Source organism: Eubalaena glacialis, chromosome 20 (genome assembly GCF_028564815.1).
Source record: "Eubalaena glacialis isolate mEubGla1 chromosome 20, mEubGla1.1.hap2.+ XY, whole genome shotgun sequence".
NCBI classification, from domain to species: Eukaryota; Metazoa; Chordata; class Mammalia; order Artiodactyla; family Balaenidae; genus Eubalaena; species Eubalaena glacialis.
In genome coordinates, this window is record NC_083735.1 from 48,967,957 (window position 1) to 48,992,098 (window position 24,142).

General features: G+C 49.7%; 2 protein-coding genes across 3 annotated transcripts in view; one reads left to right on the top strand and one right to left on the bottom strand.

Moving 5' to 3' along the window:
* The first annotated feature begins 1,595 nt into the window (after positions 1–1,595).
* On the top strand, positions 1,596–5,318 carry LOC133081295 (thimet oligopeptidase-like). The gene is given in 9 exon segments (XM_061177375.1): positions 1,596–1,806; positions 2,008–2,049; positions 2,052–2,341; positions 2,343–2,377; positions 2,462–2,663; positions 3,812–3,959; positions 4,107–4,224; positions 4,528–4,699; positions 4,913–5,318. Coding segments are annotated over 9 exon segments (1,206 nt in total). The 5' UTR covers positions 1,596–1,763; the 3' UTR covers positions 5,069–5,318.
* Positions 5,319–9,144: 3,826 nt separating this feature from the next.
* Positions 9,145–24,142, bottom strand: part of LOC133081433 (arylamine N-acetyltransferase 1-like) — a 59,942-nt gene continuing 44,944 nt past the window's right edge. Inside the window, exons 4-6 of one of the 2 annotated variants that reach the window (XR_009698813.1) lie at positions 12,251–12,287; positions 11,200–11,379; positions 9,145–9,174 (exon numbers count right to left, since the gene is read on the bottom strand). The gene's annotated coding sequence lies outside the window, so the exon portion shown is untranslated. Of the gene's footprint in view, positions 9,175–11,041; positions 11,380–12,250; positions 12,288–24,142 lie in introns of those variants that run through there. The other variant, XR_009698812.1, reaches the window with a different exon arrangement.

A 24,142-nucleotide genomic window follows, 5' to 3' on the forward strand; every position in this document is an offset into this window, starting at 1 on the left:
TGGAGGGAGAGGGAGAGAGAGGGAGGGAGAGGGAGAGAGGGAGGGAGAGAGGGAGAGGGAAAGAGGTAGAGGGAGAGAGGGACAGGGAAAGTGGGACAGGGAAAGTGGGAGGGAGAGAGGGAGAGGGAGAGAGGAAGAGGGAAAGGGAGAGAGGGAGAGGGGTAGGGGGAGAGGGAGAGGGGTAGGGGGAGAGGGAGAGGGAAAGAGGGAGAGGGAGAGAGGGACAGGGAAAGAGGGACAGGGAGAGAGGGAAGGAGAGAGGGAAGAGGAAGGGACAGAGAAAGGCAGAGGCAGAGATGGAGGGAGAGGGAGAGTGAGAGGCAGGGAGGGAGAGGGAGGGAGGAAGAGAGGGAGAAGGGCTGAGGAGGGGGGCTCCCTCCCCCTCTCATGCTCTCCCCACTGCTTTCTCTTTTTTCTGCTTCAACAGACACCAGGCACCTTTTGGATCAGCCCTGAAGTCAACGTTGATGCTTGGATGGCCTGACCTCCCTGCTGACTTCCAGCCCTGGACCACAGCTGGGAGATGAAGTCTACGGGGCCCTGGGCGGCGGGCTGCACAGGCCCCTTCTCTGACGCCCAATGTCTCCTCGTTTACGAGGCAGCCGCCAGCTCCCCTCCCTGACTCCCCAAGATTTGGGGCCTTTTTAATATGTGTCCATAATGCCATGAGCTACTATTTAACTTTTCTACGAGGACCCATTTCCCGAAATGCAGTGGTTTTCGGCCTTGGCTGCACTAGAGAACCCCCAGAGAAGGGAGAGAAGTCTCTCCCTCCCTCTCTCTCCCTCTCCCTCCATATTTCCTTCTGCCTCTCTCCCTCTCCCTCTCCCTCTGGGGTGATGCCTGATGAGCTCAGATTCGCAGATGTTCCCCTCATCCCCTCTCTGTGCCTTGCGTGGGGTCTGGGCCTTCTCACTGTGGCCCGGGTACGGCCTTGACATTCAGACATTGGTTCCTGCAAGGACACTTGCGTTTGGTCCATACCGCGTGTGGCTGCAGTCTGTGCTTCTCCCGTTCAGCATCTTCAGTAGATGGGGGCTGTGCATGAGCCCTTCGTCTTCCCCGCAGACACCACTGGTGCTTGCTCGGCCTCGCGGGTGATGTGGGGGGCACGGGGGACAGTCCTGTGTCCCCACCTTCTTGGGCTGCAGACAGGCCACGTTGGTCCTGTGGTGACTGGGGGCTCCCAGGAGAACACCACTGCAGAACCGGAGAGGTGGCCCCAGAGGAGGTGGCGTACGCCTGGGGCCGGGCCTCACCAGCGAGCCACGGGCCACCTGCAGCAACAGGCGTCTCGCCGTCCAGGGGCTGGGTGTTCGGGCGCCGTGGGGATGAGCTGCTGTCTGCACTGCAGCCGAGTTTGTATTGTTGAGCCCGGGGAGGCCCCTGGGTGGCTCCTGGAGAGCCTGGCCGCATTTCTTCCTGCCCTTGGCCTTAGAGCCCATCACGGTTCACGCCATTTCTGGTTCCAAAAGGACCTGTGTTAATAAAGACCACGTGTTAGGACAGCACCAAAGTGTCTAGAAATCCGGGCCAGGAGGAGGAGGGAGGGGGATTGGCTGTGCCCGCCAGTGGCCTGAGAGCCCTGCCCACCCGCAGAGACCTGGCCCGGGGCCCCACGGGGAGGGCATGGCCCACAGTCCCCAGCGCCGGCCGGCTCTGGGTTCCAGGAGAACTGCACGATCCTCGGGGAGCTGGTGAGGCTGCAGGGCCAGAAGTCCTTCCTGCTGGGGTTCAGCACGCGTGCCGACTCCGTGCTGGAGATGAACATGGCCAAGACCAGCCAGGTGGTGGCCACTTTCCTAGGTAACCCCGCCTCGACCTGAGTCCCAGTGGGGAGGGCGTCAGGCGGACCTTAACTGGACGTGGTGCTGCCTGAGACCCCACTGTGTCAGCCCTTGGGGGTCACCTTCCCGGACTCTTCATTCTGCCTCGAGGGGCGTAGGGTGGGGAGCGGCTGGGGGGCCGCCACAGGGACGTAGCCGAGCCTCTCCCCTCCGCCTGCAGATGAGCTGGCCCAGAAGCTGAAGCCCCTCGGGGAGCAGGAGCGGCCGTGATCCTGGAGCTAAAGAAGGCCGAATGCCAGAGGCGGGGCCCGCACTTTGACGGGCCCATCAACGCCTGGGACCTGCGCTACTACATGAACCAGGGGGAGGAGACGCGCTACCACGAGGACCAGTACCTGCTCAATGAGTCCTTCCCCATGCAGGTGGTCACGCGCGGGCGGCTGGGCATCTCCCAGGAGCTGCTGGGGCTGATCTTCGACCTGGAGGAGGGCGCCAACGTGTGTCACGAAGACGTGAGGCTCTACACGGTCCGGGACGCGGCCTCAGGCAAGGTCATCCATCGGCAAGTTCTACCTGGACCTCTACCCTCGGTGCGTGAGTGCGTGTGGGAACCTGTCGGCCGTGGGCCGGAGCTCCTCTGCGGAAGCTGGGCCTCACCCCGCGTCCCTCCCCAGGGAAGGGAAGTCCGGGCACGCGGCCTGCTTCGGCCTGCAGCCGGGCTGCCTGCAGCAGGATGGGAGCCGCCAGATCGCCATCGTGGCCATGGTGGCCAACTTCACCAAGCCCACGCCCGACCCGCCCTCCCTGTTGCAGCACGATGAGCTGGAGACCTACTTCCACGAGTTCTGGCAAGCGATGCACCAGCTCCGCTCCCAGGTGGGTACGGACGCGGGGCTGCGGGCAGGGGCTGGGGAGGGCCCGGGCGCGCGTGGTCCTCAGGCAGGCCCTCACCACGGGATTCTTCCGCTGATGTCACCCCGCACGTGGCGACGCCCTCGGTGTCAGCTTCCATCATCAAAGCCCACGCACTGGGCGCGTAAACAACAGAAATGGATGTCCTCGAGACTCTGGAGGCTGGAAGCCCCAGATCAAGGAGTCAGGACTGGTTCCCTGCATGTTAAGTACATGTACTCAACAGTTGCCTTTAAAAAAGACAAAAGAAAAGAAAGGCACGTTGCATGCAAGTCTGGTGACAGGCGGCGATGAGAACCAGAGGGAAGGCTCTGGGGCCGGGAGCGCCACGCCCTGTGAGGCCCTGGGGCTGCTGCCAGTCTCCGTGGAGGCTCAGCAAGTCCCAGTGACTTCCCCACGGGGGGGCCCCCAGCTCAGCGTCTGGGCCCAGGACCCACTGCTCGTTCAGTCTTCCTGCAGTCAGCCCTTCGTCCTGAGAGCGATGCTCTCACAGGCTGCACCAGAGCGCATGGGGACAGTTTACTGAGCTGTGCAGCCATCACTACTGCCCAGTTTTGGAACATTTCCATCACCCCAAAAATGTCCCTCACGCCCTTAGTTATCACTCTCTCCCCTCCCCTGCCCCTGACAACCAGGAACCCACTCTGACTCTGTGGATCTACCTGTTCTGGACGTTTCCCCTCAGTGGGGTCACACCCTGTGTGTCCTTCTGTGTCTGACTTCTCTCGCTGAGCATCGTGTTCTCAGGGTCCATGCACGTGGCAGCGAGTGTCAGGGCTTCACACCTTTGCGTGGCTGAGGGCCGGAAAAAAGACAAAAGAAAAGAAAGGCACGTTGCCTGCGAGTCTGGTGACAGCCGGTGATGAGAACCAGAGGGAAGGCTCTGGGGCCGGGGGCACCGCACCCTGTGAGGCCTTGGCGCTGCTGCCAGTCTCGGTGGGGCACGGGCAGCGCCGTCCCCCAGGGGCTGCGGGACAAGCTCATCAAGTCCCGGCAGGCCAACCCAGGTGCAGGCGGGCCGAGGGAAGGGAAGGGGGAGCCCGGACCGCCCGGCTGGAAAGCGCGGCCTGGACACAGTGCCATCCCCCCGTCTCCTTCCTCCCACCCCCCAGGCCTCCTCAACCTGCGCCAGATCGTCCTGGCCGAGGTGGACCAGGCCCTGCACACGCAGACGCCCACAGACCCGGCCCAGGAGAATGCCCGTCTCTGCCAGGAGATCCTCAGGGGCCCAGCCATGCCAGGTAGCCAAGCGCGAGCCGGGCCCACCTTAGCGGTCGGTTGGCGGCTACTGCCCAGGTCAAGAGGATCGTCTGGTGGTGTGTGAAAGGGGACCGACTGACAGGCTCTGGCCGAGGCCCGGTGACCTCTGGCCTCTTCCTGCCTCGGTTCCTTGGCTGGTACCTCCAGCTGTGGCCCGCGGAGTCCGAGGGTGGGGTGGGCGTATCTGCACGTGCTTTCTGGAGAGCCTGGAAGAGGCAGGAGAGGGCTTCATAGCCCGGACGGAACGCGTCGACGAGGTTTGCCCGTGCGTGTCGGTGCGGACACGCAGTTCACTCCCTCGTGAGCGCTTTAACCCGCGCTCTCCCCGTGCTGGAGGGCGAGCCCTGACTCATCCCTCAGAGCCTTGGCAGCTGACCTTGTAAGAGGCTTAGGGGTGAACCCTCGTGAGCTTCAGCAGAAAGTCGGCAAAGATTGATTTGTGTCCCTCCACTGAGTTGCCCGCAAGGTCCCCGTTTTCTACAAGTGTTGGGCCAATACTCCCTCTAGTGGCAGGGGACTCAGGGCTGTTAGAGGCCCCCGCTCTGGGGAAGGGGCACTGAGCGGCCAGGGGGCCGGGCAGGAGCCTCTCCGCGTGTGTCCCAGGGACCCACCTGCCTGCGACCTTCGGCCGCCTGGCAGGAAGATACAGCGCCCAGTCCTATGGCTACCTGTGCAGCGAGGTGTACTCCGTGGACACGTTCCACACACGCTTCAAGCAGGAGGGCGTTCTGAGTGGCAAGGTGAGAGGCCGTCCTGCCGCGCAGACCAACACGGAGGTCCTTGGCCTGGGCCTAGATGCTTGTGCTGCCCGCCTGGGCCTGCCAGGCTCTGAGGGCCCTGCCCTGGACCTCCTGCTCCCCTGCCCTTTGTTCAGTCACAGCAGAGGTGGCCACACCCACACCCTCAGTGAAGGCGGAGCTCCACCCTCCTGCAGCCCCGCCCCCTCTCGGCAGGTTGCCATGGACTACAGAAGCTGCATTCTGAGGCCAGGCGGCTCCAAGGATGCCAAGGGCATGGTGAAGCTCTTCCTGGGTTGCGACCCCACGCAGGATGCCTTCCTCCTGAACAAAGGGCTGCAGGTTGAGGGCTGCAAGCCGCCGGCCTGCTGACGGCACGGGGTTCTGCCCACCCAGGTGGGCCCGGTGCCTTAGCACCCCGCCAGGGCAGGGGAGGGGCCGCGTGTCCTCCCAGCCCCTGAGTCCCTGGCGGCCGGCCTCGGCCAAAAGTTTCCACCTGGACGTGTCTGGAGAGCCTGGCGTCAAGGCTCCCCCTTGTTGCACTAACGTAATCCCTTCCTGGGGAGCTTTCCTACTTACAAAACGGTTCTTTGAAAACACAGCCATTAATAAAAAGACTCCACTCCTGGTCTCTGCCTGCGGTCCCTTCCACCACAGGAGCGGCATGGGGGCCGTCACACTGGGGGGAGTTCTCACCTTGGTCGGGGATCAGCCCTGCGGCCGTTGCAGGCTGCTCTCTGCTGGTGTAGCGTCTGGGTCACTGGGAGATGGCTGAGCTGTAGGGTGAGTTCAGACGGGGATGGCTCCCCCAACCCCGGCTGGGCCGGCTCTCCAGTGAGGGGGTGTCAGGTTCCTGCTGGCCTCTCGCCCGGCACTGTTTGGCATGTTGGGGGCTGTGACTGGCTGCGGCTGGTTCTGGTGGTGGGCACAGCTGCGGGAAGCCCGGCTGTGGCTGTCCCTGTCCCCGTGCCCTGTCCTCCTGCTCACGGCCGGCCGGCTGGCTCCCTCCGCTCATCGGCAGCTGGTGAAGTCTGGACCACAGCAAAGGGCCGCCTTCCTGGGTCCTAGCGATTCTTCCCAAAGGCCTTAAGGATGTGTTTTGGTGGCAGTAGGAATTCAGAGAGGGTGCTGCCCCACTGGAGCGCTAGGGTGGGACTGGACCGTCCCGTGTGTCCTTCCCTGGCCTTTGAGCTCCTCGGGAGCCCTGCCTCCGGCCCTTCGCCCCCACAAAGGATGCCAGGCAGCGGAGCGAGGGCGCGGGCAGCGCCCCGACCTTCTCCCCGGGGCCCAGGCGGGCAGGCTGTGCCACGTTCTGTCCTCCCCTTAGCCTGCCCGCCCGTTCTCACCCGCCCTGGGCCAGTCGGCTGTGGACCAGGCTGTGGTGTCTGCCCTTCTGCAGACCAGGCTCAGCTCCCTGCACCCACTTCTGTGCCTTCTGTGTTTTGGGCTGGTCGCAGGCCCAGAGCCGGTGGGCAGGCACCCCGTGGCCGGGAGGGCTGTTCCTGCGAATTCCCTGGCGCTCGAAAAGGAGCACAGCCGGCCTTCCATCCGGCACTTCTCGATGGACATGGAAGGGGCGTGTCGGGGCCTGGGGGCTGCTCGTCTTCCCGTGCACCGAGCCCCCAGATGGTCCCCGTGCAAAATCCAGGTGTGGCGTTGGCACCCCAGCCATGCGCCGGGCAGTCTGTGGGGGGCGCCACAGGCCTCGGGCTGGTGGGCCACAGGGTTCCCGAGTGGCAGGTCAGGACTGAGAGGGTGAGGCCTTTCCCCGGGTCCAGGGCCCAGACTGACGCCGGCTGGAGGCCCATCCGCTCACCGCCCGCACCCCCCAGCCCCTGCCCTCACGTGAGCCCCCAGGGCTGAGCTCAGGTGTTGCATGCCCAGGCTCTCCGGCAGCCCAGCCCGTTCCCACTCCTCCGTGGTCACTGAAGGACTTGGAAGCAGGTTGCCCCACAGAGACTGCTGTTCCCCGAGCCCTGGGCAGGGGGCAGGGAGGACGGGCACAGGGCCCTGCAGGGGTGTGGGCGCCAGGGCAGCCGGAGCAGCTCCACACAGTAAGTAAGAGCATCTCACCAAAAACAGTGCGTTTCTCCAGCCGCCCCGGGACCTGAGCTCAGGTCCTGGGGCAGGAAGGGGCAGCAGTGCAGCTGTTAGCTGTCACTGGGGGTCGACTGTGGCCCGGTGCCACCTCTTAGATCCTCCCCCGTCCCCTTCCGGGGTTGCGACCGGACCCCTGCCAATCGGGTTCTCACTCCTCTCCATCCCCTACGCCTGCTCCATGAAGGTGGAAGGAACACATTTTTTAAAAGGTTAGAGCTCGGGCTTCCCTGGTGGCGCAGTGGTTAAGAATCTGCCTCCCAATGCAGGGGACAAGGGTTCAAGCCCTGGTCTGGGAAGTTCTCACACGCTGCGGAGTAACGAAGCCCGTGCGCCACAACTACTGAGGCTGCACTCTAGAGCTTGCGAGCCACAATTACGGATGCCCGCGTGCCTAGAGCCCGTGCTCCGCAACAAGAGAAGCCACTGCAATGAAAAGCCCACGCACCGCAAGCAATGAGAAGCCCACGCACCGCAACCAAGATTAGCCCCCGCTCGCCGCAACTGGAGAAAGCACGCACGCAGCAAGGAAGAGCCAACGCAGTCAAAATAAATAAAAGAAATAAATAAAAGAAATAAATAAATTTAAAAAAATCATATTAAAAACCTATTAATGAGATTTTGAAAAATAGTTAGTCAGTTAGTTACTTAGTTAATTGTGCCGGGTCTTAGTTGCCACAGGCCGGCTCCTTAGTTGTGGTAATCAGATATTTTATATTCTTTTTTGTTCCTGAGCAAAGGCCTCAGAATCCAGTATCTATTTGATAACGCTCACAGCTTAGCTCAGCACGGAATAGCCACATTGTTTTTCTTTGGCTGCTATGTACCAAACAGCCTTTTGTACTGTTTTACCAAATGCATGTATTTAATACCTGTTTTAAAAAACATAGTGAGATCTCAAAACTTTAAATTGCCTAAAGTAAGATTCTCTCTGTAGTACTACTTATTTGATCAACAAACACTACCTGATGACACCGGTGTGGTGCACTGAGCCTTACTCTAGCATATCGGGATAAACCCTGTTGCGACAAGTGTTCATCCTCCAAGTCCCCAAGGCCTCTCACACACTGCCAGTGAAACTGCTTCCTGCTTGGGAAAGAGTGCCCCAGTTCGTTTCTTCAGAAGCTTGAAGGCTATGTAAGCCCTCCAAAAGGTTAGAGGGCAAAGAACAACTATAAAACTGGCACATTTGTTTAAAAAAAAGCACTTGTCAATATTACAAGAGCCAGCTTGCTTTCCCTTGTGACACGGTTTCTTAGGAGGCAAGCGATGTGGCCATGTGACTTGGACAAGCTGTTTCCCTCTGTCTCAGTCTCCCACCTGTGAGTGGGTAGTCTGACTCAACTTAATTACAGACATCTGAATAAGGATCATGAACAGTGGCATCTAATTTCCAAAATAAAAACAGGAGAATGAGTATGTCTTTTACAACAGGACGTCAAGTCTACCTCAATGATATTGCTAGCCTTGAGTCCAGTGCTTCTCGCTCAGTGCAATTGTGCCCCCCAGGGGACATCTGGGAAAGTCTGAAGGTGATTTTGGTTGTCACAACTGGGAGGAGAGAGAGGGAATGTTACGGGCATCTAGTGAGTAGAGGTCGGGACCTTGCTAAACACTCTACGATGCACAGGACTCACACCCACAGCAAAGGTTTATCTGGCCCCAAAAGTCAATGCCTTGGTTGAGAAACCCTGCCTTAGAGCAAACCACGGATACTCATCTTTAGCAGGTAACGGGGCATTTACTACCCACCTGTAAACCTACAGACTTCCCGACTTACACAGCTAATCCTGTGGCAGGAATGAAATAGATAGCGTGTGACCAGCTGGTAGTATCTAGGTTTGCCCCTCAAGTCACACGGGACAGTGCTAGAGACTGACATTTTCTATATTGGAGGCCTTTGGCAAGCCACCAGTTTTCTAAGCTAAAAAGTCTAAGCAGCATTATTACAATACACATAATAACACGACAACTCTGCTTTTATAGAGAGATTAGATGTGGGAAAGGAGCTTATCTGACATCAGAAGGAAATGCTTTAAACGCATCACATCTGCTGGTTTGACTGTCAAATCTTGACAGCTGGAGAGGTAGGAAGGTAGACAGGAGAGAACACACCAAAGTTACCGGCCTGCTGAGTCCTCGGGTCTAACCATAATACACTTCGTACTGCCCTGGGTCCAGGGATATGTTCTAGCACCCTCTCAGTCACTTACGGTCCATAGACAGACCAAGTGTAAATTCACAATTACCAGCAAGTGTACCAAAATAAGGCAGAGTTAAGAAACTTAAACGCGAGCCCTACCTGGTCTTTTTCTTCTTCACCAACAGAATCACCTGATTTTGCTTTTTCAGGGTCTTCCTCAGGTTTCTGTTTGGCAGGGCTGTCACATACAGTAAGGCCAACTGGTAGCTCAGCCAGACCCTAGACTTGCAGTGGGCACAAAACAACTTATATTCCTCCCTACAAAGAGTACTCTCTGTTTGGAAAGATTCAGGGCATGGACACCCTCTTCCCTCCAAGGAGAAGCCCTTTTTGCCAGGACATTAAAACAAGCTTCGAGCTTAATGTTTCTTTGGATGACAGGTTTAGAATACCACCGTTTTGCAAACCCTAAGAAATAATGGATCTAGACTTTGATCAACGGCTGCTAGAATCACTGAAGAGACATTACATGCCTCTGATGGACAGCCCCATACCGTCAATGAAGTCGCACAAAATAAAGCTGGAATCTGATCAGGACTCTAGACCTAACTACCAGTTGACAGAAAACTGGAGACAAGGGAACACATTAACCACCAAAACGATGCAGTCAGCCAGACCTAGAAGCTATTAGACAAAAGACCTATTTTCTTTAAATAAATGGCAAGAAAATAAGGAATCTATCACTTGAAAGGCTTAAGGAACAAATCAACCAAACTCTGTTACACAAGGGGAGGTATGAACACTGCTATATATTTGTTAGTAAGGAACTGTTACACTTTATAAGGCATGTTTTGTCTTCTTCAAAAGACTGTTTGCTAGATGTTAGCAATTATAGCAAAATATGAATAAAAAACTTGTCAGAGAAAGAGACCTTGTCATCTAGAAATATCGTATTTGTGGATAAGATGACATGTCCGATTTGTTTCAAAGTAATCCAACTGGGGGGACATAGGTGTGTATGGAGTTGTAATCCATTTGGAATAATTTTCACTTGGAGCATATGGGGGTATAGATGAAACAACAGCCAGGAGCTGTTAACTGTTGATACTGGGTGATAGGTACACAGGGGTTCATTTTACTATCCTTGGTATTTTGTGTATGTACATTTGAAGTTTCCGATGCTAAGAGTAAAAATGGATGAGGTCTTCAGAAATGCTGTTCATGAATGTCTAAAAACAGAATATCAAAAGGAAAACCTAAGCAATGTGGAAGTCAGAATTACTAAGTTACATCCTACTAATTCTATATGTGTTTTACCAAAAACAGTTGGCCCCTAAAATGGGGGCTGTCCATTCATTATATACTGACCCCCTTGTGAAATGAGATGTGATGGTGGTCTGCCTGGTAGTTTGCTTTGTAATCCTGGGGCTACATGAGACTTCAGCTGCTTACAGAAAAGAAACAAAAAAGCCACTATGAATAAAGAGTTCACAGCCAAGGTACAGTTCTTCAGCATTAGCAAGCTGGTGCAGAGACCAGGTTCTGAGGATTAAGTATCCTTCTCTTCTTATTCTAAGCAACCACCGTCTTCATAAAGTCATCAAATTAGCACCTGCCAGTTTGCTAGGCCATTTTAACACGAACTCTCGTATGAAGGGCCCAACCCTAAGACGGACAAGGAAACAGAGCCTCTGCTTATTTCGTCAAACGATGAAGTGGCCAAGCACCTGACCTGAGCTCAAGTCCCAGGCTCTTATTTTTAAAAATTCCAGAAGAGTTACTCTGACTACAAGCGGGGAAGGAGTCTAAGAATAAATGTTTAGCTTAAACAGGCATGTAACTTACAAGTCATAAATATCAGCAGCTCCTGTTTTCTTATACCTCATAAATTCAACCACATTGGGGATCTAATGCTCTATAACTTGGTCGAAGACAAAAATTTAAAGTATATATCTAAGCTAGTTAGAAGTATACACAAGAGGGAATTCCACGGCGGTCCAGTGGTTAAGACTCGGCACTCTCACTGCCGAGGGCCCGGGTTCGATCCCTGGTTGGAGAACTAAGATCGTACAAGCCGAGCAACACAGCCACCCCCACCCCCCACCCCCCAAAAAATAAAAAAAAAAAAAGATACACAAAAAACAAGTACTGCCGGTGGAGGGGTTGTGTGTGTGGGGAACAGACAGACCCTATGGCACCAAGTCTGTCCTCCCCTTAGGCGGTACCAGATTCCAACGAGGTCAAACGAGTCAAGTGCTCTTACATTTTGTTTCTCCATCGGACTTGCTTCTCCTGGGCATGCAAAGTTTGGAAACAGGTTTGGGGGACTTCTTTTTCTCTGTTATTTCCACTCTGCGCTCCTCACCACTTGTCTGGCTCCCGTTTGCTAGACATCCATTCACTTCCCGACTGAAAGCATGAGCTCCGTTCTCCAAGGACAAATCTGTATTTAAAAGGGATTTGACTTTAGCCAGGTAGCCCTCCTACAGCAGGAGAGGATAATTTAAGTAGCAGTGAATGTAAACAAGTGGCCATGAGAGAATAAGGAAACACATGCGCTTCCTTTATAACTATCAGGTAACAGGGAGAGGTGGGATGATCCTGCCTCCCTGGTCACAGACAAGTTACATGGGAGGAAACGTTTTCTAGCCGCCAGGATGCTGACGACTTAACCTCTGATAATTCTTCTTTATGTAATTTGGTTTCCAAGTCACATAACTGATTCTTTATTTCTGTCTGCAGAAATTCAAGCAAGAGATTCCATTTCTCCTTCACGCATTCCTAAGGGAAGGATATAGGTTTAGAAGTCTCCACATTCCCAAGTTATGAACCAATGGACTAATACACAAATAGTTACACTGCCTGGTCTCATAACAATGACTGAATGGCAGGCAATGCTGAGTCGGCCAAAAAGAAAACTAAATATTCACAAGACATTCACAAGACATGTTCCTGTTGTTTTCGTTAAGATCATATCACACCATCTCCAGAGTGGTGAAAAATGGAAAGATTAAAGGTGAAACAGACACATAATAGCATACTAGAACAAACCTGATTTTGAAAGACAGTGTGACCAGGACAAATTATAATCCAGACTTGATGGTACGGAACCCAGACTGGGAAACTCGATGAGTTACCAAAAGCTAACCAATAATAGCCTATTAGTCCAGCACGTTAGACAAAAACATCCACGTTATCCTCAACTTCAGGGAAAAGAGAGCCAATTCCACTTAACTTTGTTTTTAGGAACTACATAGTGTCTGTCAAATGGTCACATTTGATCATAAATTTTCTTAAGGTGGAGATTACCTTACCTTTTCTGTTAAACTATCTCTTTCCAAATCTTTGAGCCTGTGGGAAGAAAAAGGGAAGAAACAAACGCTTGTTCAGCAACATTGTCTACCTGTAAGAATACCACAGTTTAAAGAACTTTGGAAAGAAGTTTAACATGCATGTTAGAAAAAAATACAATGGTTTTTCCCTCCCCCAGTGTCTAGAATGCCCTAAGGTAATGCCTACACGTTAAGAAGTTATTTTCAATATGAATGAGGTTCCCCTTTTGGGGGGTGGTTTTCTGATGGTGGTAAGAGATGGTATAGGAGCTCTAGAACAACATTTTTTCTTTTTTTTTTTTAACGTTATTTTAAAGACACTGGGAAAGGTGAAGCAGGTCACACAGTTGGGTTCCTTCCCAAGCTAATTGACCTATAGGTGGTCTTCCTCCAGTTGGACCTGACTAGATTTCATAGAAGGGCATACAGAGGTTAGAAAGAGTGGACCAGGGTGACAGGATGCTGTGGTGAACAGCCAGCTAACATTCCCAAAGGCCAGGATGGGGTGGTGGCAGCATTCTGAGGAGGAATATATGAAAATGGAGGAGTCAGGGCATCTGGGGCAGCAGGGGGTGCCCACACACGAGCAAGAGAGATGAAGCTAGAAAAGTTGGCTGGCACCTCACCCAAGAGCTCATCCTTGCAAATGTTTGTACCCAGTCATTCAGAAGTGCAGAAGTGTCATGAGTTTAGCTGGAAAATCATGGCCTGATTTGGTTCTTGAAGATTACATTACATTAGTAATGTAATCTTCAAAAAAAGTAATGTAATTACATACATTAGTATCTTGCCTCTTTGGGGAGGAAGGCAGCAAAAAGAAGAAAGGAACAAAACTAGAAGTCACCGAGGAAATGGGGAGGCTGCTGTTCCTAGCCTGGGTGCTGACTGTGGGCAGTTGGGTGCGAACAGGTCTAACCAGCTGGGCAAGTGTCCCTCAGCAGAGGGGCAGCACCCTGGGCAGGCACTGGGCCTCCACCATCTATGGATCCTCCCCTCCAGCACCCAGGCTAGGTACTCAGTTACCAGCAGCCCAAAGGGCAGGAACAGAGCTCTGCCAGACTGGCCTTCCCAGAGGGCACGTGTAAGCAGCACAGCCAGGAATGTGAGCGACAGGCTTTGCTGGCTTGTCGGGAAGGAGGCCGATGTCTGGTTCGGCACGGCTGGAGTCAGCGCTAGCCTCCCCTCGGACACGGGCACTGGGCCCCCGGTCTCAGGCTCACACAGGCCTCCAAAGCCCTTCCCTCAGGATGGCGCTCAGACCCTCCACCCAGCCCACCCTCCCGCCCCAAACACCAGCAGGTCAAGCACCACTCAGAGAAGGGGGCCTTTAAAGGGCTTTAGAAAATCTTAGAATCCGGATATGGAAGCTACTATGTTTCACCTGTAGCTGAGAGCTCTGCTCCCAGAGCACAGGATGGCCGAGGGGGGCAAGATGGGAGGGTCTCGCTGTGACCCCCAGGCACTGCTGGCCTTTTCAGCCACATGCCTGCATTCCTTGGAAATACATTTCACTAACAGCCAAACGGAACACCCTGAGAAACAGGAGGAATTATTGGTTCGTTTCAACCCTTAGCAACAGTGAATTTTCACCACCGGGTATTTCGTCTGCTCTCCGCAATGCGCTGGAACTTTCTTTTGGGCTAAACGTGCCTCAGCTGTCCACGGCACCTGACACACTTGGTGACTCCGCCTGACCCGGGAGCGCCCTGGGCCCCAGGCACAGGGTCCCTCCATCCTGACCACCCCCTCGTGGGAGTGCTGAGCCCAGTCAGCCCCCAGCTCTGGGGACTCAGCATCCCCTCGGAAGTGACTGCAAGTCAAGCTCCCCACCGACCCCTCCCCCCTGGTCTCCCTCCCGCCAGGGCCGCTTCCTGCGCGGTGCCGGTCGCCCCTCCTCAGGGGGGAGGAGACCCGGGCCGACTCCGCTCCACTGACCTGCCACTGCCCGTCCGGGACGTGGACGGCCAAACAGCCGGTAGGTGTCGGGGAAGCCCGGAGGGCGGGCGCCCTCCCGCACCCTCACGACGCGGTGCTGCTCCGGGTGGAGCCCGCGGCCTGGGGGGCAAGAGGCGCGATGGGGTTGGGAAGGAGACGGGGCCACGGGAAGCCCACCCCGGGCCGGGGCGCAGAGGCAGGAGGCGGTGAGGAGGGCCGGCCCAGCCGCGAAGTCCGTGCCTCCGCCCCTCCCAGGCCCGAGTGGCCCTCAGACCTCCCTGCCGGCCCCTGGGCTCGGGGAGGGCAACGGGCGCGCCGAAGAAGCCGTCCCGCTCGAGCCGTCCGGAGAGGCCGGCCCAGGGGTTGTGCCTGTTCCCAGCGTGGGGCGAGCACCAGGGCCTGAGGGTGTGGAGCCGTCCAGCCGCAGGTCACAGGCTTTGCCTGTCGGAAAGGAGGGCTGCGATGGGGCTGTGCCGACGGAAGGGGAGGATGGAGACACCCACAGTCCCCGTTTGCCAGGCAGAGCTTCATCGCGGACCCTGTTCTCAGCAGCCATGCGCAGCAGGGACACCCAGGCCTGGCGAGTCTGCGCCCCACCCAGGGACGCTGGGTTCCTGCACGGCAGCCCCGGCATCTCCTGCTGAAAAACCCCAGAGACCGTACTCCTTCCCCCGAGCCCACCGCAGCGCTGCAGAGCCCAAGGGGGTTGGGGGCTTCACCCCAAACTTGAGGAAGCCACACCTGGGGGCCGGGGCACAAGCGGGGGTCCCACCATCCCTGCAGGAGCAGACCCCGCGGAGGGTCTATCTTTTGGAAATAAAGTTAGACTAACAGGTTTTACACACAGAATCTTAGAGCTGGGAAAAGTCCTTTGTGTCATTCATGTAGCTTCGTAAGATTTTTGTTTAATGAGAGGATGGATTTCCTTGAGCAAGAGTCAATTTCCAGGAATGGGTCCCTGGATACCAAGGACTGTTTTGGGGAAGAAAGACGAATCTATTCTGTGAACGCCTTATAGAACTTATTCTATATTGTAGTTCTCTCTGGAAACACATGTACCGTTGATCTTTGTAGCAGCCCTTAACATCCTCAATAGAAGCTCTCATTTCCCCATTAGTACTTGTTATAGACTGAATATTTGGGTCTCCCCAGCATTCACATGTTGACACCCTACCTCCAATGTGATGGTATTAGAAGGTGGGTCTTTTGGGAGGTGATTAGGATTTGATGAGGTCATCGGGATGGAGCCCTCATGATGAGATTCTTACCCTTGTGAGAGTCATGAGAGCTGATTTTTTCTCTCAGCTCTCTGCCCTGTGAGGACACAATGAGAAGTGGACAGTCTGCAACCTGGAAGAGAGTCCTCACCAGAAGGCGATGATACTGGCACCTAGATCTCAGACTTCCAGCCTCCAGGACTGAAAATACAGTTTTGTTGTTTACAAGCCCCACCCCGCCCCGTTTGTGGTACTTTGTGACAGCAGCCCAAACTGACTTAGCACTCTTTTCTTCAACTAAATGGAAGAATTTGTGGAGCCCATCCATTTTATGATACAATTTCCCAAATAACCAATATTCTGTCTATACACTCTGATTTCTCAACTTTTTTATTTATCAAAATTGTTATAAAAAAAGCTTCCAGGGCTTCCCTGGTGGCGCAGTGGTTGAGAATCTGCCTGCCAATGCAGGGGACATGGGTTCGAGCCCTGGTCTGGGAAGATCCCACATGCCGCGGGAGCAACTGGGCCCGTGAGCCACAACTACTGAGCCTGCGCGTCTGGAGCTTGTGCTCCGCGCAACAAGAGAGGCCGCGACGGTGAGAGGCCCGCGCACTGCGATGAAGAGTGGCCCCTGCTCGCCGCAACTAGAGAAAGCCCTTGCACGGAAACGGAGAACCAACACAGCCAAAAATAAATAAATTAATTAATTAATTAATTTAAAAAAAAAACAAAAAAACCTTCCATATGTTTTCGTAATAAATTGTTTCCAATCCAAGTTGTCACTATAATGGTTCTATGATATTAATAATTTGAGCCCTAATACCCTGCTTAAAATAATCATTTATTTGTCTTATGAATAAGTTCAGGGTTCAAATGCAAAAGTTTTAAAAGGGTATACTGTGTAAAACATCTATGTCATCCCTCTGAAGGGAAGAAGGAAGGAAGAAAGGAAGGAAGGAAAAAACATTGAATTTGCCCTCAGTTTAGCTGCCACTTCTTAAGGGAAGCCCTTCCCAACTCCAGACCCCCAGGCATCACAAATAAGCTCTCATTGGACACTGTCCATACTGTTGCAGGTCATGTTCCCTGAAAAGCTGATTCTGAGACAAGGACAGACTTTCAGGAAGTTTCTTGGGGTGTGTTTTTTGGGATAAACATAGAATTACCGTATGACTCAGCAATTCCACTCCTAAATCATTGAAAACAAACAAACAAACCTACGTACACACATGTTTATAGCAGCACTATTCACGGTAGAAAAATCATGGAAATAACCCAAATGTCCACCAATGGATGAATGAATAAACAAATTGTGGTATATACCTACAGTGGAATAGTAATGCAGTCATAAAAAGAAATGGAGCAACTAAATATCAAACAATTACACGGTCAAAAACTTTTTTAAGGAATGAAATACTAATACATATTACAGTGTGGATGACTCTCACAAACATCATGCTAAGTGAAAGATGCCAGACACAAAGGTCACACATTGTATGATTCCATTTATCTGAAATATCCAGAATAAGTAAATCCATAGAGAAAGAAAACAGATTGGTGGTCTCCAGGGCCTGATAGAAAGAGAGAAGTAGTATCTTCTCAATGGGTACAGAGTTTCCTTTTGGGGTGATAAAAATGTCTGTGGGAAGTAAAATTTTTTTAATTGGAAAATTATTGATTAAAAACAAAAGTCTGTGGGGTATTTCTTGGTACTGCCTTTCCCAATTTTCACAGTAAATGGTCAAGTACACAGTAAATGGTCAAGTACAGCAGCCATGGTTTGAGAAAGAAATGATGACCAGGGCTCAGAACACTCACTCAGGGACGAGGGTGAGGGTCACCCCACCAAGTAAGCCATCCATTTTAGCAGAGATATTATCCAAGGATGAGGGGAATTGAGAATGGATAGCACAGGAGGGAGACAATGACTACCAGTTGTGGTCTTGAGGCCACCTACAGTAACAGAGGCTATAGTTCCACCCACTGACCCTCCTTTCACTAGTAGTTCATCTCACTCACCCTCTCCCCTAAAAACGATCCATGGAAACCATGAAAGAGTTGTTTCCAGAACTTATGCAAAGACGTTGATCTGAGTAAAGGCAACAAAAGCAAAAATAAACAAGTGGGGCTACATCCAACTAAAAAGCACAACAAAGGAAACCAACAACAAAATGAAAAGGCAATGTACCGAATGGGAGAAAATTTTTACAAATCATTTATCTTATAAGGGGTTAGTATTCAAATTATATGAAGAACTCATACCAAAAAAATAGAAAAAAAATCCAACTAAAAAATGGGCAGAGGATCTGAATAGACATTTTTACAAAGAAGATACAGAGATGGCCAGCAGGTAATTAAAAAGGCACCTAAAATCACTAATCAGCAGAGAAATGCAAATCAAACCACAAAGAGATATCACCTCATACAGGTTAGAATGGCTAATATCAAAAAGACAGGAACTAACAAGTGTTGGCAAGGGTGTGGAGAAAAGGGAAGCTTTGTGCACTGTTGGTAGGAATGTAAATTGGTGCAGCCACGATGGAAAACAGTATGGAGGTCCTCAAAAAATTAAAAATAGAACTATCATATGATCCAGCAATTCCACTACTTGGTATTTGTATGAAGGAAACAGAAACTCTAATTGAAAATGAAATCTGTACCCCCGTATTCACTGCAGCATTATTTACAATAACCAAGACTTGGAAACCCCTGTGTTCATCGACGGATAAATGGATAAAGGACATTTGTCATAATATGCCAAATTATTTATTTATATATGTATATAATTTATATATATATAATATATATATATTATATATATATATATATAATTCAGCCATGAGAAAGAAGCAAATCCTGCCATTTGTGACAGCATGAATGGACCGTGAGGGTGTTATCCTAGGTAAAATATGTCAGACAGAGAAAGAAAAATCCTGTATGATCTCACTTTATATGGAATTTTTTAAAAAGCTCATAGATACATAGACTGGTGGTTACCAGAGGCAGGGGGTGGAGGGTGAGTGAAATGGGTAAAGATGGTCAATATGTACAAACTGCCAGTTATAAAATAAATAAGTCCTGGGGATGTGACTATAGTTAATAATACCGTACTGCATATTTAAAAATTGCTAAGAGAGTAGATCTTCAAAGTCCTCATCACAAGAAAAAAAGATTTCTACCATGTATGGTAATGGATGTTAACTAGACATACTGTGGTGATCATTTTTTAAATTGAAGTATAGTTGATTTACAGTATTATATTATAATAACAATATATTAGAACACAGTGATTCAATATTTTTATAGATTATACTCCATATAAAGTTATTATAAAACATTGGCTATATTCCTTATAGCTTATTTATTTTATGCATAGTAGTTTGTGCCTCTTAATCCCCTCCCTTACCCCTATCTTGCCCCTCCCCTTTTTCCTCTACCCACTGGTAACCACTGCTTTGATATCTAGATCTGTGAGTTCATTTCCTTTGTTACATTTATTCCTTATTTTTTAGATTCCACATATAAGTGATAACATACCGTATTTGTCTTTCTCTGTTTGACTTATTTCACTAAGCATAATAGTGTTGCAGCAGAATGACCTGTAACTTCCTACATTTCTTACGTTTCAACTTCAAGTTTCATTTCTGGGGATGCCTACAGCTTTTCACCTGGCTAGATGGAAGCTAAGGTTTTACTTTTCTCTTGGGGGCTATTCTGCTAGGCTAGAGTCATTAGAAGCAACTTTAACTTTAGGTTGTTATAGATATATCACATCTTTCAAAGCATAATCAGGCTCTGTGGTTCATGATCTGGTTGTTAGATTAAAGGTCTGTGTGGCCAAAGGGCTGTACTTCTACAACTATTGAGAAATAAACAACCTTGACTAGACAGGGAAGGAAAAGTCTACAAGTTGGTCCCTATATCCTGATCAGGGGATTCTTTTCCTCCTTCCCTGGTTCACCAAAAAGCACACTTGCCCATACTGTTCACATTCTCAAAATATGTTTGTTACTCTCAGAGCTCCTGGAATCTATATCTTCCAACGGTTGACTTTTGACTTCTCAATGAACTGTTCTGCACACCTGTGCTTATACTTTAGGATTTTTTTTCCTTTGGGAGAGAGAAGAGTGGCTTGTAAAAATACTAGTGGAAAGTAAGCGTTAAGAATCACTTCACCTTCTCCATCAAATAAATCCACCTGAATTACCGGCTCTATGAACCAAATAAGTAATTCAAAAGTTTGATGAAGAACAGAATACTCTGAGTCTCAAAATATCTCTCCATAAATTACTTATTAACTACAAAGTGACAAATAATAACTTGACAGTGGAGAAACTTCGTGGGCACCACCTTAACCAAGATGCTAATGAGACAGACGACCATCAGGTGGCTCCTGTAAGGATACACAGAGAGACACACTGTCACCTCTGTGGAACCCCCATCCAAAGCACATAACATGAAACAACCATGAGGAAACAGAGCACAAACCCAGACCGAGGATCATTCTACACAACAACCAGCCTGTACTCATCACAAACTCTCAATAATATGAAGAACAAAGAGGCTGAAGAATTATTTCATACTTAGACCAAAGTGACATGAGAACTAAGTGCAACGCATGATTGTAGACTGGTTCCTGGGCTAAAAAAATTAGCCATTAAGAATGTTACTGGAATAAGTGGCAAAATTTGAATATGGACGGTAGATCAGTCAACAGTATCAATGTTAAATTTCTGACTTAGACCACTGTGCTGTGGTTTGGTAAGAAAATGTTGTTTCACTTAGGAAGTAATCACTATTTACAGGGAAAAGGGCACAATGCCTCCTTACCCTTAAGGGGTTCAGGAGAAAAAAAACATGTATATATGGAGAGACAGTGAATGCCAAAGCAAATAAAGCTAAATATTAATAATTGGTGAATCTATGTAAAGCATATACAAGAGTTCTTTGTACTAATCTTGCAACTTTTCTTTAAGTTTGAAATTATGTCTATAACTATATATCTACATCTATATAGATATATAAAATCAACACACACCATTCAAAATAAGTGCATCAACCTAAAATCCAGCCTATTCTTCAGGTATTGTTAGGTAATCTGAAGAGAGACAAAGGCTAGGATACCAACAGGGATTGGGTTAGTAGATTCATTCATTAGGGCCCTGAGTACATTTCTACTAACTTAAATTATGCTTTCATTTGAATAAAACATTTTGGACTTCCTTAAACTTAGTGCCAATTACTTATACATTTAAACACTCAAAGTATGAATTCCATAGTTTTCCCCAAGTGAGGCCCAAGGCTGTCAGTAGTCTCGCGTGCTAACAAGTAAGCAAGGCCAATTTCCATAACCTAACTATAGGACTTCTGGCTACATAAACTTTTTCTAATATGCCCAGTTCCCTATTTTCTTAGAAAATCCAATTTGCTCTGGGATTTCAAATACCACAGGCTCTGGTTTTTGTCACAACAAATGAACTATTTTATTCTTTAGCTTCTTAAAAAGAAATTCAAGAAATCATTGCTCACTGCTAACTTTTCTAGCTCTCTCCCAATATCTCTTTGATCAAGCTTTTCCACCCACTCTGGAATAATCCAGGGGTAATTAGAACTTCTTACCTTCTTTAGCCCAAAAGGAGCCAATTCATCACAAACTATCATGGATTCTGATTCTAAATTACCAAGAGCCCAATTACTAACCGAGGTGGGGAAACTTCTTTGCAATTAAAGTGATTGATTTCTTTGCAGATGCAGTAGCATTTCACTTTTTAATTTTGTTCAGTCTGATCAAATGTGAGAAAATTCTTCCTCATTTTATTTTCCTTCCAAAGAACACGATACAACAAACATTAATTCCAGAATGATACAAGGCCAGACCTGCAAGGGCCTTCGGCAGAGCTGGACATCTATCAATGGGTCTTGTCCATTTTACAGGGTTTTACTGGCTCCTGAAGCTCTATAGGGGAAAAAAGGGACTAATTATTTGTTACATCACATAGTTCACCTAAGGGCTTACCAAACCTTCCAGCATCTGCTAAGTTGTGATGAGACAGCATTAGATGTTTAGATAAACATAGACTAGCGCGGAACAGAAAAATTTTGTTTCTCGTGCAGGCAAAGAACAGAGCCGCAGTGCTGGGGATGAAGCAGTGTGTGGAGGTAAACATAAGCAACGTGGGAACAAATCTGTTTTTTCTCACGTAGGTGGTATTAACATGATTATATGTTGTCAAATTTTGAAAGAGAAAAATAGACAAAAACAGTTTGGGAGAAGAAGGAGGACACTCCAGAGGATATAAAGGAACATGAGGCCACCAAGTCTTACACACATTTCCCAAGGCCTGAAAGACACCTGTCTGTCCACTTTGCTTTTAATCTTAAAGACTGGCCAGCTGTGGCTCCCGCAGCCTGTTGACCCGGGGCCTGCATCCTTATCTCCCCTTCCCCTCTCTCCACGTGGTCAGCAGACTGGCATCCGTTCACTCACTTGAGACATACAAAGGTCAAGGTTTTCGCTCAATGAGTATCTTCCAGCGATCTGTGCTCCAGACAACAGTGACTACCCTTTGTCCTGGTATGAATGCAGTTGCTGAACGTTTTCCAAACACTTTCACACATATGTAAAGAAGAATCTAGGAGCCCTCCAAGATTTTAAATTTTAGTAAAAAATGAAATTACATAGTAAGCTTTTGAAAAATTAAAACATCCACGTATGTGAGATTGTACCTCTGCCTTTACTGCAGGCTGTTTGCAAAATTCAGGAAGCCCTGCCTTTCCATTCATTAAACAGACAGTCACTGAGCACCTCCTAAGGACAAGGCAGGATGCCAGGTGATGCAGGTGGAGAAACAGGGCTTGTTCCTTGCTCTGATGGGGAAGGCACGTAAGCAGACACCCTCGGCACAGGAAAACACAGAATGGAGGTGCTGTGATGGGATAAAAGGGTCACGCTTATAAGAACAAAGGAAAAGCGCATCCTTCCAATGCAGCAGACACAAACAAGGTCAGGAGGTTGGCAAGTGTCTTGAAGGAATGTCAGTCTTGCTGAGCGAGGGCAGGAACTCCAGGCTTACCCGACGTAGCATGGGCATATATGCACGCCACATTCCAAGAACCAGAAACACAAGAAAGAAGAAGCCAGACCAGACACCACAAAGCTGTGACCGTTGGGCTCAGAAGTCTGGGCTTTTTTTATGAACCAAGGAGGAGCATGAAGGGGAAGTGATGGTCCAACTGGCTGTGCTGGTAGGGGCAGATGGGGGCAGATGAGGCTGCTGAAATGATCCGCTGAGGGCTGACAGAGCTGGCTGTGGCAATGGGACTGGAAATAAGTGGAGATTCAAGAGATTTGGGGCCGGTACAAACCACAGGGACTTGTAACCATCATATGAATGGATGAGGAAGGAGGCAAAATAGACTCTGAGCACTATTACATGTGAACACTTGGATGGCGTCCATGGACTGGCTGGCTTTTGCTATTTAAACATTTACTGTGGTTATTAGTCACATCCTGCATGGAGCCCTTGTTTTAAGCTCTTTAAATATCCCTGAGATAAGTGGGGGAGTTATTTCAATCCTCCTTTTTGCAGATGAGAGAACCAAGACTGGCAAGTCTTAGCCCTAAGCAGGAAACCCAACTAACCCAACTAACTGGTGCAGAGCTGGGACGAAAGATCAGTATCGTCCTCATTACACAACCCAACGAAGCACGAAGATAGCTCAGAACTGTCCTAGCGGCATGTCTCCAGCCTAAGTGGGACAAAGTTCATAGAACTTTATACCGTCAGCTGTGTTGTAAGGTGGTTTGTTGGTAACGTCCATTCCAAAAGCCAACGGAAAGCTACCAGTATGCTGAATGATTAAAAACGTGGATGTACAGGACTCAAGTCTTACACCTTTTTGAACAAAATACCCTTCACAGATGCTATGTTTAGACTCAAGTTTTCCCAACATAAAGTTTTTAAAAGAACAATCTGTCTAAAAAGCATGTAAAGAAAGTCATTGATGTTTTAGGACTTTAATGTCCTTCATCCGGTCAACATAAAACACTGACAATGGATGAACCATTTGGGAAAAGACTCTTCAGCAAAGATCTTCCGGAACTCACAGCATCACTGGTCAAACACCAGAAAGAGAACAGTCACATGAACAAACAGTAAGGGAGTTTAACGGGGATTTTTAGTTTAACAGCATAAGTGCAAAACCAACCAACCAACCAACCAACCGTTTTTCTACCCACTGAAAGGAAAGTAAAAGTGAATCAGGGAGCTTCCAAATCTTGTGAAGCAGCTTAAAAAGGGAGAGGGGAGGGGGAAGGGGAGGCACACAACAGTTGAGAACGTAACACTCTAATGCACAAGGTCAAGGATCCTAACATTCTCAAAGTCTCAACATATACCAACAAGAACCGTATTCTTAGAAATATAAAGGCACAGAGATATAAATGCATAGAGATATAAACTATTTGGTGTTAAGAACAGACCTTGCTAGATAAACATATAGCATGTCACTCTTACTGCTTTATGAGAATAACCGTATAAAGAATCCAGAAGACCCCACTGCTGTCATCTTGCAAAGGATCAAAATTCAGCACCTAGAGGGCCCCACCCACCCTCCATGCTGTGTGTGTGTGTGTCTCTAAAAATAATAACCTGCAATTTGCATATAATTAAACCCATAGGCAGCTTTGAATGTGAGATCTAGGCAGAAAAAGTAGCAG